This window comes from Sesamum indicum, linkage group LG7, assembly GCF_026168435.1.
Source record: "Sesamum indicum cultivar Baizhima isolate 11 linkage group LG7, ASM2616843v1, whole genome shotgun sequence".
Lineage (NCBI taxonomy): Eukaryota > Viridiplantae > Streptophyta > Magnoliopsida > Lamiales > Pedaliaceae > Sesamum > Sesamum indicum.
The window spans coordinates 5,987,186-6,000,329 of record NC_142663.1 but is presented as its reverse complement, the minus strand read 5'-3'; the positions used below and the strand labels follow the sequence as shown (position 1 = coordinate 6,000,329).

The 13,144-nt window shown below is 33.5% G+C and overlaps 2 protein-coding genes across 5 annotated transcripts; both read right to left on the bottom strand.

Moving 5' to 3' along the window:
- Positions 1 to 246: 246 nt before the first annotated feature.
- Positions 247 to 3,809, bottom strand: LOC105166285 (LisH and RanBPM domains containing protein). Of its 2 annotated transcripts, none has more exons than XM_088882307.1 (7): positions 3,492 to 3,809; positions 2,403 to 2,544; positions 1,578 to 1,725; positions 1,432 to 1,507; positions 1,207 to 1,318; positions 918 to 1,048; positions 247 to 715 (listed from the first exon to the last, which is right to left on the bottom strand). In XM_088882307.1, exons 1-6 carry the CDS (start codon positions 3,522 to 3,524, stop codon positions 951 to 953), a joined length of 609 nt encoding a protein of 202 aa, XP_088738433.1. In that variant the 5' UTR covers positions 3,525 to 3,809; the 3' UTR covers positions 247 to 715; positions 918 to 950. The 2 variants fall into 2 exon arrangements, with proteins under 2 accessions (XP_088738433.1, XP_088738432.1); XM_088882306.1 differs by having other exon boundaries at positions 957 to 1,048; positions 3,492 to 3,808.
- A 1,185-nt stretch (positions 3,810 to 4,994) lies between these two features.
- Positions 4,995 to 11,232, bottom strand: LOC105166094 (basic helix-loop-helix (bHLH) DNA-binding superfamily protein). 3 transcript variants are annotated; one of them, XM_020695216.2, is made up of 7 exons: positions 10,331 to 11,232; positions 9,273 to 9,957; positions 8,506 to 8,637; positions 8,319 to 8,384; positions 7,290 to 7,355; positions 6,151 to 6,210; positions 4,995 to 5,424 (listed from the first exon to the last, which is right to left on the bottom strand). In XM_020695216.2, the coding sequence occupies exons 1-7, from the start codon at positions 10,462 to 10,464 to the stop codon at positions 5,278 to 5,280; spliced, it is 1,290 nt and encodes a 429-aa protein (XP_020550875.1). In that variant the 5' UTR covers positions 10,465 to 11,232; the 3' UTR covers positions 4,995 to 5,277. The 3 variants fall into 3 exon arrangements, with proteins under 3 accessions (XP_020550875.1, XP_011083625.1, XP_020550876.1); XM_011085323.3 differs by having other exon boundaries at positions 10,413 to 11,232; XM_020695217.2 differs by having other exon boundaries at positions 10,744 to 11,232.
- Between the last annotated feature and the right edge of the window lie 1,912 nt (positions 11,233 to 13,144).

Here is a 13,144-nt window from a genome sequence, read left to right as displayed (position 1 = left end):
TTATTAATATATCAAATATCAGAAAATGTAGTTGTAGCTTACCCCAAAACTAAAGTTGAAGAAAAATGTGGAAAAAAAATTAATATGTATGATCTTACAAATGCGCGGCAAAAATTGATGGGCAGAAATTTATAATTTTTTATTTAAAGGGGCTCAAATGAAATATTTCTAAAAAAGAAGTTGTATATAAAAATTTAAAATAATCAATAAAATAAAAGGAGAGGAAAATAGTAAACCACGTGAAAATGTGCAAAAACCAAAGATGTAAAGCTCAGAACGAACGTTCACTTGCTACATGATTCCATTGATACTGCGCGCAGAAGAGCACATGGCATTTAGCAACATACATTGTTGCAAAACTTTTTTTGTCTCCCTTGTTTCTAAAACATATACACAATCTGAAAGCCCAGAAGATCCTGAGTAGAAAGACGAGACTGGATCGCTCTGCTTTTTACAACTCTCTACGTCCAGGCTCATAGAGCGCCTCAAGATGAAAATAGGTCCGCAATTGGCTCATATTTAAACATACATACGAGAAATGCAGGCCCTGATAGTTACCGACTTCACTCATGACTAAGTAAAGGAACTTTTCATAAGCGAAGTGTTGCATGCCACAAACCTCAAGCCACCAATGGAAAATATATATCTTGCCGGTTGCTTTGAGGAAGGCCTAGCTCTTGAGAAAATCCTTCAACGAGAAGAGTTGTTGTCCGTCCTAGAAAATACCAAGAAATGGGTAAAACAATGAGCGAGTTAGTGCAAGTAATGGCTAGAGAATGCAAGGTATTTCTATGCGCTAAGTATAAGTAGTGTAGAAGGTTCCAAGACTCTGAATTTCAGAAGATAAAGAGCATTTAAAAGTATATCTCAAATTCCAAAAGAAAAAGAAAGATAGAACTAAGCAAGGAATCAAGTACATGGATAACTCCGCAACAGAGTAACAGCAAACTTCACACCTTGCCGAATTCTTGGCTCAAGCACTGCCTAACGACAGTTGTCTGCTGTATTAGCCTTTCCATTTCTGAGTAGCTGGGCAGTTTAGTGTGTGCTGCCGTACAACGAGCATAAGTGTTAGAAAAATTATCAATTGTCAGATTTCATGCCAAGACGAAAATAAAGCTGCATCAATCACTAAAACTGCATTCCAGTGAGGTAAAAGGAAAAGAAAGCAAACACCCCAATGCTGCAACTTTAAGAAACAAGTACCAAGAATTGCCCTGTTTAAACTGTCTGCAACATGGTGTCTGTGTTCCGAGCTCAGTAGATGGAACATTGGTGACTTCTCTGGTTCCTCATAAGCAAGAAGAGCCATAAAGTCCTGCATGAATAACATTTTCTCCGTCATCTAAAGAATAGTTAAAACCCAATAGGCCTAATAAGGTTAGGGGTTTTCACAAATTAACAACAATATACTCCATAAACTGAACATACTTCGAGCTTCTCGACATATTTTTGCTCTTTCCCAAAAGGAGTGAACTTGGACTGAGCAAAACCTAGAGCTTCATCACTGCCACAGAAATTTAAGTTTTAGGTAAACATGCATTCGCATGAAGTTCTAACTAAACCAACTCACTCACATTTTCCTAGAGCACACAAGCTCAACAAAATGAAGGCTCAAAAGATCAAAATGCAAATCTTTATTTTCCTCCAACAAGCCAGGAGCAAATTCTTCTGTTAACTCGATGGCCTTAGATGCATTTCCATCTAATGCAAAATGGAAAATTCCTGCAAGTGTACCGTCAAATCAGTCCAACAGCTACTTTTGCTAAATCTTAGAGTACACAAGCAAACAACCCAAAGAGCAGCATTAATTCACATGACACATTCAATTATTTTGAAGAATTTGTTTCGTCTGGATTTGCCTCACTCCTTAAGTGTATTATCTTCTCTTCTTTGTTTGTTGCATTCCTTCTTCTGGAGTCCCAACACCATAAATACATTATAAAGAACATCATGTCCTATAACACAAACACAGAAAAGCAACCCCTTTTACATAAAGTTACTATTCTGGGGAACAGTCAGACCTAAAACAACTGATTAAATTAGCAATTGGGGTATCCAGAAATTTAGTAGGACAATTATAAATCATGTGAGCAACGAGAGAAGTCATAATTGATAAAAGGTAAATTCTAAGACAGTTTAGTACAATTCTAAACTGTCTTAGAATTGTACTAAACTGTCTCAAACCCACATGGTAAAAGTAAGTCATGATTGACACAACACTTTACGTGTTAATGTTTGTTCTAGTTGCTCACACAATATTGATAACTGAAAACCTCGTTAACAAATTAAGGGTAGACCTAAAATTGCAAACAATTTTGGAAGCAGAAGGGTCACTAAAACTTTAAGAAAAGAACTTATTCCTAATAGGTGTCGGGTTGGGGGGCGAGTAGCTTCCTTACTTTTCCTTTTCTCCATGTCCTCCAGATGATCAACAGGCTGCTTCACCCCAGTACAAGCAATGAACGACTCCAATGTGTCTTTGAAGCAATTGTGAACAAGATATGAGCGAACAATCTTGTGGATGTCATTTTCATTTATTGCCTGTAGGGAAAATAAACATAATGTGCCTGAAGATCAGATAAATAAGCAGATAGAATACTCCGGTTTAAACAATAAAAAGGTAATCTCAGCAAATTCACAATAGCTCTCTCATCAACTCAGATTAGACTAACATGAAAGACCTCCAATAAAGATAGCAAAAAACTGAAGCAAACTGGTAACTGTGCCCATCAGATGTCATGGGACATTCTCCTCGACCAGATATGTTGTGGTAAAACCAGCACATTAGTAAACAAGAATCTATAACCTACGACCACAAGCACAACAAATGTTATTAGAAGGATAGGGCACTACAGGAGTTTCCATTGGTTAATAGTTGAAACCGCTGATAGAAATGGCTTGACAAAGAGAATTTTCCTCATCCAGCTAATGCTGACAAAAGTATAGAATTCAATGATGTCTAACCAAATATCATCTGGAAGTAAAATGGCATCGGCCCAATGCTAAGGGAGAAAAGAAGAATCTATATTCGACACAAAATCTTCTATTGATATAAGTAAAAATAAATGTTTTTCCCCACCACTTTATATCCCAAGCCAACCTTGAAAAGGACTAATATAAATAGCTTCAGTCTGAAGTAATAATTCAATTGAAACTGGTCAGAAACAAGACAATTAAGCTGAATTCAAATTCACAATTCTCAAGAAATTCCCATAATCAATTAAATCCAAATAACTGCCAATTATAAACCAAAAGATATTACCCACAAACTTCAGCTCAAGATACAGTATTTCAATGGGGTATATCAACAAACAGAAAACATGCATCAAATCAAAATGGAAATCACAACCCACATCAAGAAAGTCAAAATGGCAACAAGATGAATCATAAACAAAGCGTTCAAGAAAGAAGGAAAATTACAGAAAAATAGCATCGACCCACATCAGACAACTACACAGCATGTGCCAAGAAAACCTAGAGCGGCTTACAATGTTCTCATACTGCCGCGGATCAGCATCCATTTCTGCCACTTGTTGAAGGCAGATTCGTCTCCTATATTTTTGTGGGCAAAAAGTCAAAAACAGCAAAATACCAAAAATCCTACACACTTGAAAATCTTGAGAGAGCCTCTAGTGAAATTTTGAGCGTATATAGAGTTCTTGTGCTTAAATTAAAACTTGGTATCATACGATAAACGTCTCTGTATGTTTGTGTTGAAGTGAAGATTAATGTTGGACTGTTTCCATTGTCCGGAAGCAAGGGGCTGGGGGCATCGGATGTCCAAGGACAAATTAGTAAAATAGCTTTTATATGAAGTCGCTTCTCTCCGGTTTCCTACGATCCGCTTATTGCCGGTTATAGGATAAAGCGGAAGGACCTATTATTTTTTATAGAAACACTTCTCCAGCCGAGACGCGATTCCAAAAGTGTTCTACAACGTTAGCTCAAAAGTGAATGGAATCAAGAATGTTCTTACCAGTTACCGCACACGTAAATAATAGGGTTAAATTCAATTTTCACCCCTCAAATATCCACTCCCACATCAATTTTGATAAGGATAAAATAGACTTTTTAAACTTAAAAATTAATGGTTAGGAATTGAAAGTTTTAATACTTTAGAGGGTAATTGATGTAGAGTGGATACTTTAGGAATAGTAACTATATTTAATCGTAAATAAAAATTATAGAGAATTTTGTATATTCCTACTATTAAGTAATTTTTTATTATGCTTCTTATTTTGTTCTTTCTGTTTCTAATAAAGTGTACGTTTGTACTGAATTCATTCAATTTTTGTGGTGAATTGACTAAAATATCATTTTAAATTACGAGTTGTACTTCTATATATATTTTTTAAAATATTCTTATAGACTAATATACTACATTAGGTCAAAGGGTAAAGTTAGATATTCAAAAATTGGTATGACAATAGTTGGCACACTTAATGTGTGTGCAAAAATATTTAAAAAATATAAATAATTAATATTTTTGTCTGGGAAAAACACATTTCTCGTCGCATATATTAAGCTCATTTTCAGCCATTTGTTACACTTCTCTCACATTTAGTCTTATTTATTTTAAAAAAATTCTCATTGTTAGTATCAAGTCATATTTTTGTCCAATTTTTTACGGAAAAATCACATGAATTAAACGTGGCAGTTAAGAGACTATCTTTGTTGGGGGGGCGGTAGGACCGTTGAGTTGCAGACGCAATTTCTATTTCTCTTGCCCTAATCTGCCACAAAATCCGTACTTTGAAAAACAATGCATTTTGTAAAATCACTGAACCTTCAGTTTGTTGAGTTTGATCAGTCCCACCGACGTACCGGCATTAGCCTAGTTACTTTAATAGAAGTTGTACTGTAATAATAGTTATTAGTTAGTTGTCAATATTTGATACTGATAATTAACGTATATTAAGTGTTGATAATTAGAATTTATGATAAAATTGTTATCGATTTTATCAAAAAAAAAATTTAAAAAAGGATAGTAATACACAAGACTAAATTAATTCACTCAAACAATGTTAATAATAATTAAGATGGAGCTAGGAAATTAACACACCTGACCTGCTCACCTACTGATATAATGGATCAAACTTGGTCCATCCCAAAAACTTAATCGTTCTTGCCTTTTTGTAGGATGACCAAGTTTGCTCCATTAAAATTGAATTAAGCTTCATTGAACCCAAATTCTCAAGGCTAGTAATTAAACGAACATAGTCATGATCATCAAAACATTAATGATACAACATCAAGGGTGGCGGGATTCAGATTCTACGTGGCGCCACCAAAGTGAGGCGGCGGCCATACAGCGGCGCCACCGCCGTCAGTTATGTAAGACAAGCACGACAGCGGAACCAAGCACAGGCCTCGGCTTTTCAGGTCGCGCTTTGGCTCTTCGTGTTCGTTATCAGTAGGACCCTGTCATGTTATCATGGTATATATATCATTAATCCCTCCACCAACTTATTTGAATTATATCTTGTATGCAAGTATATATTTTTAAATGTAACGTGTGAGAAATGTTATTTTAGTTTGTAAATTGGGGGTGACATTTTTGGTCCTATTTAAATTAATATTCATAATTTGATCTTGTAATTGTAAAAATTATTGTAATTTCAGTCATTTTTCGCTAATTTAGCTGAAAACTTGTACGTCATCAGCTATGTCAACACCTAAATTAGAGCTTTCGATGAATTTTATGATATGAAAATCCAACACATGTTTTTTTAGGAATGACTTGGCAAAAAAAATTACAACTTGAAAAACTTGTCATATCATAAAGTGGTAATTTTCTATTTGTCAAGTCATTTCCTATATATATAAAAACAAAAAATTAGACTACCATGTCATCAAATTGGCTGAAAACCCCTATTTAGGTGTTGACATAACTAATAATGTGGAGTTTTGGATGAAAAGAAATAAAAATTATCATAATTTTTAAAATTATAAAATCAAATTACGAATATTAATTTGAACAAGAAAATTACAACCCCTAACTTACAAGACTAAAATAGCATTTTTCACAAAATGTAGGATTAGTTTGAATGTAATGAAGGTCAATTTATTCATTGTATTCTAAATATTTGAAAATATCAAATTTCAAAAAAAGGAAAGAAAATTTAATGGCTTAATTTGATATCTTACCCCTTTCATTGCTCTACTGGACTTGTTCCGTGATGCCTTCATGTAAGGGACACTCAGTGTCTGCAAGAAACCAATATAATTATTAGTTACAAAAATTTTACACATAAATTTATTAATATCGATAATTAATAATATAATTATATGTGTTGTCGAAATACTTGTAATAATGTGGAAGGTGCAGATATTCCATTTGTTGGGGGATGAAAATAAAAGAAATATACAAATAAATATATGATGAGAAACAAATATTTAAGAAAGAAGACAAACAAGTAATGCTACTAAAACTAAGACTAAGGAAGAGAATAGAAAATTAAGTCACTGAAAGAACACGACTTTAATTATCATCATGGGTTCAGGACAAGTTTTATGTAACTTTACAAAATGTTAATGTCCTATTACAAGAAAAACTAAAAAGGTAACATTATTAAAGGGTTTTGTGTTGATGCATCTTTGTCTCCAAGTTTCTTTGTCAACTCGGATAAGACATCTTAACCCTCCACATGCGTGGGTTGGCTTCATATATATGGCCAATTGACCATATGTATACTAATTTACAAGGCAAAATTATATATATATTTTTTTTATCCTATAAGTATTGGCCCACGATATTTTTTTATCTTGTCGTTTACTCTATTTATATATTTAGTAATTTTTTGACGAATTTAGTTATAAACATCTCACATTTGATCGTTATTTGTTGAAAAATTTAATTTTGTGTAGATAATTTTAATTCTAATGACATATAGTTATATGATCAAAAATAAAATCTATTTTAGTGTGGAGGAGATCAAAATTGCCAACACTGAACTAAATTTGCCTAGAAAAAGGACCAAATATGGAAAAAAAAAAAGACTAGATGTATAAATAGAGTAAATTATAAAACAAAAGTGCTAACGATCTATAATTATAGCCGGACCAATTAAAAATATAAGCTTACTTATAATTACTAGCTAAGAGTCAATCATGATTCTTTTTTATTTAGATCATGCCACTCTTCTTAAATTGTATAATAATTAAATATAACCAGACTGGTCAGATTTAAATTAAAATTTCCCTCTAAGGGTAAAAAAAGGTCAAAAGACACCAGATGATGGAACAAAAACAAAGAAATTAAGAATGTTTACGAGTGTGAGTATTACCTCAACTTGGTTCTGAAGGAATTTGATGTATCCAATGGCCTCCATGAGTACGGACGCTGTGTCTGTCTGCAATATTCTCCAACCCCAACATGTCACATTTCTTACATAAATCACTATAAGTGTTCAGACACAAGTTTTAATATATGTATATATATACATATATTCAACTGTATGCCCATGAAAAGTGATTTTGGAGAGAATATTATGTCCTTTTTTTACCCAAATCCTAAGCATGCAACTTTTGACTCCACATTTCTATAACGGCTGTCTCCTCTAATTAAGTTACTTTATATATATGTATTATAATATTACTTATGTGAATATTCATTTAGTTAGGCAAATTAAGGCGAGTATCATATTGATCATCATGACCTAATCATTTGATTAAGGTCTCGTAGATGTTGTATTCGGTTCTGAATATACTGTGTAGTTAGATATTTGACACATACCTCAATTTTCGAAAATAAGGATACATGGCAATTATTCGCACAACACAAAGCACCAGTTAGATATTTGACACATACCTCAATTTTCGAAAATAAGGATACATGGCAATTATTCGCACAACACAAAGCACCGAATATAGCATGAACTGATTAGATTTCTAAGTAGAACAACACTGTTTTACTTTACAATGATGATAAACTGTAATGCTGCAATTTCTTCCAAGATATTCACATTTGCTATATATGGAGAAGGTGTCTACATATTATCATTAATTTATGACTAGAGAAAGTTGAGAACATGGAAGTCAAGCTGTAATGATGATTAATCTTGAATATTAAATAAAGGATTTCTTACATTCTATTACCGTATCATTCTGTCTTAAAAAAAAAAATAAAGAAAGAAAGCAACTGTATGCTCAAGATAAAAAAACGTACATGCTGTGTATGTGTGTGATCAAATTTACGTAATTGCATGTATTAGACTCGCATATATCTTATATATTTGGTGTTTTGTGAATGGAGTGCATAGATGATTGATATATATTGATCTCTTAATTTTGAAAACTAGAAAACCACGTCGTACCTTGCCAAAAGGCGCTACTAACTGTTGAAGGGCAGCAATCCTATCTCCCAATTTCTCCTTTCTAACCTGATCCAGGCCAGAAATTGATCAAATTATGAATAAAAATTTCAGACAATCAATCGAGAATAAATATAAACTAAAAACAGTTTGTCAATTATTATAAATCGCATGCTCAACATTGTTGCACCTTAAAGGGGGGGCAGGACGCGCGTGCTTCTAACCGCGACTTTTTTGGTGCACTTTGAAGTGGCGCCTTCGGCTCCGTTTTACTGCTGCTTCGTTTCGCTTCTGCAGCTCCAAGATTAGCCGGGGTCGATACCTTTAAAATTCAAAAAAAGAAAAAGAAAAAAAAAAAAAAGTAAAGGTGAGGGGAATAATTACAATGCATGGCCCTCTCTTGTCAAAATCCAGCAGTAAAAGACTCATCAATTTCTGAAAAAATATAAAGGTGCATATATAATGCAAAAAGCTGAAGTAGCCTTTGAATGAGAAAAGAGAAGACCTCTTTCTTGTAAAGGAAATGGAAAAAAAGAAAAAAGAAAAATCATGTAAAGGATGGAAAAGGAGAAAAAAGAGTCGTAGCTTTCCTATTTCCTCCGTATAACTAAAATCGTGTGTCGAAAAGATTATAATATTATGATATAAAGGGAGAGAAAGGAAAAGATGAAATTGTTCGTGCCTAGCTTTTGCTTTGCTTCTATCCTATGAACTATTTCTGATATTCCTAAAGTGATTTTATCTACTTGAACACGATCATCTTTTTTATAATAGTAATTAATGTATCTTTGAATCACATGGAATAAAGGGTATATAGTCGACATGATGATGTCCGAGGTTTTTTAACCAATAGTTAGTTTCGATGATACGATATGTCATTTTTGCGTAAACAGGAGGAGGAGGTAAATTAATCAAGAACATACATGTTTGTGGAGATGTGTGTGTAAATGTAGCTACCTTATTGTTGGAGCTATACAACAATGGGATTTGATGTGATTGCTGCATATGATCAAAGCCATAAGAAAATCCATCTCTCAAGAGCCCAATTTGATTTTGTGAAGAAGGGTCATAGCTCCCACCAAATCTTGAAGAAGTAAGGAGATCCAGAGCCTCCAAGTTCATGTCCAACGACGACGCCGGATTCGTCAACCCCGTTTGGTTCAAATTCGAAATGTTAATGCTAGGAAGAATCTGGCTGAACCCTCTTCCATTAACTGCAGCAGCACCTGTAACGTTGGAGCTGTATAAGTCCCCCTGCGAAAGCTGAGCCTTGTTCATCAGATTACCGGATGAGACTGATTTTAGAAAGAGCTTTGTGTCGATGCCGTTAGGCTGCAAACTCCTTTGCGCATTCCTCTGCAGGCTTAGTTCATCAGTGCTTGATGGTGAGCAGCTGCTGCTTAGTATCTCGGTGTACTTGCGGTAGTAATGGTCGGCCAAGTCTTCCTTAATCCTTAAATCTTGAGCAGATTGATGACTAAGAGTGGTGAAATTTGCTGTTGTATTAGCCCAGTGGAAGCCCAAGTCTGCAGGAGCCATGGAAGTGTATTGTGAAGAGAGGAAAGTGGCTTCTTGATGCCTTGGTTCTCTTGAATTTGAAAGGTTTTCACTAGGGTATGAACTCATCAAGCCATTTGTGTTCCTGTAAAAGCAGGAGAATCATGAACAGTATTGTCAGGGACTTTCAACCCTAATTCTGGATCAAAGAAAGAATAAGAATAAAAACCCTTTTGAGATTCTCAAATATTCTTTATTTCGAATCTGAGGTATATACTTCCAGAGTGATTATCAATCAAATTCATATAAAGTTTTTAAGAATTAAATTGAGAGATGGGAAGCAACAGAAAATACTAGCGCTGTGTACATATATATATAAAGTAAAGATATATATGTAATAAGGAGTACTACCTTCTCATTGATAAACATCAAATCAACTCAAGAATAAGAAAAAAAAGTGAAGGGATGACACTGCTAGCTAGTGGCAAAAATCATAATTTGTTTTTGCATATTCTCACCTACAAAGCAATTCTGAGAAATGGGTTTTGGTGAAACATGCACTTGGGAGAGAGAGAGAGAGAGAGAGAGAGAGAGACTTACAAGAGGGAATTAGGAGTAGTCCAAGGATGAGTAGTGGTGGTACCAACAGCATAGCAAGAAGGGGAAGAAGAAGAAGAAGAGCCAAGAAATTGATGATCTTGGAGATGATGATGATGATGATGATGATGGCTGTTTGCAGATTCCATAATGAGGTGATAATTTTTTAAGACACTTGAAAATCCCAAGATTAATAATTTTTAAAGAAGATTTTAGCTAACAAAGCTAGCTAGCTAGAGAGCTCCGCACCAGGAATCTCTCTCTCTCTCTCTCTCTCTCTCTCTCTCTCTTTCTATTCAAAGAAACAGTAGCTCATCAGGTGACAGCCATATACCTCCCAGCAGCACCTTTGCTTTTTAGCACCTTTTCATACATTACTACTCCCTTCTTTACTCTTTCAATGTCTCAACATAAACCAACGGAAGACACCATTAATGACTGAACCCTTCTTCAGCCCTCCACCTCTTCTCTCTCTCTCTCTCTCTCTCTACAACCAAAACTTTCTGCAATCTTTACACAATATTGCAATTACAGGAAGAAGATGAGATGTAGCTAGTATGTTCCTCCATGCCATGATTAAGATCCCTGCCTTCAATCCCAAGCCTTTAATTCTACACAAGTCTGTGCAAAGAAATGATAGCAGCCGTGCTCTCTCTCTCTCTCTCTCTCTCTCAGACACACACACACACATGTATGTTTGGCAGTCTTTATTTTTTGTATTGGGAGATCAAATGATCAAAGTGGAACCAGAAGAAAGAATGCCTCTTCTGTCTGGCTATGCTGTATATTCTCCCCCTCAATGAGTTCTTGTGGTCCAATTCTATGATTAAACCTTTTAAGTTTATATAGAAAGTAAATTAGAAATACTCAATACTATCAAGAAAAGTGAAGGGGTGAAAATGAAGGTATGAGTTTAGGGAGGGTCCCTTTAGAAATTTCATGCCCTTACTTAATTATTTCTATAAAGACACATATGCTTTTTTTTTTTTTTTTAAATTTCATGGTGCAAATAATTGTATTTTTCCCTATATATCTTGAGAGAATTAATATTTGATTGGTAGGGTTTTTCTTTAAGTCTTAATGAGGAAAAGAATTAAGAAGCTATATAGAGAGAAAAAGATAAATACACTCCCTTAAGGTTTGGTGTAATTATACTTAAACCCCTATGGTATGAGAAATTATATTTAGCATTCTCTAAAGTTTGATTTCGTCTAACGAATAAGTTCCCCATTAGTAATTAATGTTCACTGAATTTGTTGATATTAACAAAAAAAACTAAATATAAATTTATATTTATCTTTGATTGACTTATTACTGACTTATTGCAGTTCGAAAATATTTTTTTCATTCTAAACTACCCTTATAACAGTAAAGATATACCTCCTCACATGTATTAATGTGTGAAGACATACGAGGGTAATTTGATCATGAAAAGATTTACTTAACCTGCTATAAGTCAGTAATCGGGGGTAAATATATAATTTTCTTTAATTATTTTGTTAATATCAATGTATTTGGTGAATTTTGACTAATGGATGAATTAATTTGTTAGACGGAAGCAAATTTTAGAGGTGTTAGATATAATTTTCAAACTACAAGGATCTATATGTAATATTACCAGATCTCAAGAGAGAAGAATGTAATTATCCTATATATATTGACATTGGGAAAATTATATTTTACATCCCATAAAATAGCTTCATTGCGATTCTAGTCCCATTTTTGTTGATTTTACTCATAACTCAAAAAATTTTACAACTTTCGTCCCAAATTTGTTAATTTTTTTATAAAATGATCACGTGCAGGACACAAATTCCGTTAAGTGTTTGAGGGGCGTTGATGGTTGTTTTCGTCGTAAATTTACCTAAGTGAAAATTGAAATATGTGATTATTATTTTTTGTATATTCATGAAACTCCACCGTCCAAAACTAAGTATATGCATGTCTTTGGAAGAAATTAAAGGGGCATAAAATATAATATTACCATACCACAGGGGTGTAGTGTTAAAATTAAATAAAAAAGTATCTGAAGGGACATGATATACTAATGTAACTTATAAAAGAGAATCTGGCTGCAAAACAAATAGCATGGGCTTCGCTATATTGGATGTTTTATTTCAAGTTTTATAATTGCATCATTTTATTTCGTTTAATATATATACATCACGTGTATAAAAATAATATTATTTATTTTATTTAAAAAATTATCTTATATACGTGGTGTGTTTCAGTAATTTCTGTAAACATAATCATAAAAAAAATTTATAATTAAAGGGTAAAGATTATATTGATATCTCCTTAGATTAGATTAAAATATACAAACAATCCTCACCTTTGCGAAATTATACCCTGAGGGGTGTTAGTATAATATTTTTTAGGAGAAATTTGTCTAAATTTTGTCTTTCCTAGGAGGTGGAGTTATAATTAAAACTATAATTTCAGAGAGTGTACTTGTAATTTTACAAAAAATAGGGTGTATTAAAAATACAACATGAAGAAATTAATAGTTGGCTATATATATATATATATATTCATAAAATAATTATATAAATGTATTAATTTCACTAATCATATATAAAGAGCAAGAGAAAATAATATTTTTCGTCCCATAGCTTAGGACATTTCCACTTTGGTACCATTGATTATAAGATTATCACTTTCGATCCCGTAACTAAGAAGTAGTGTGATCTCGTGACACCTTTCTATTAAATTTTAATGAAAATGAGCACGTGGCA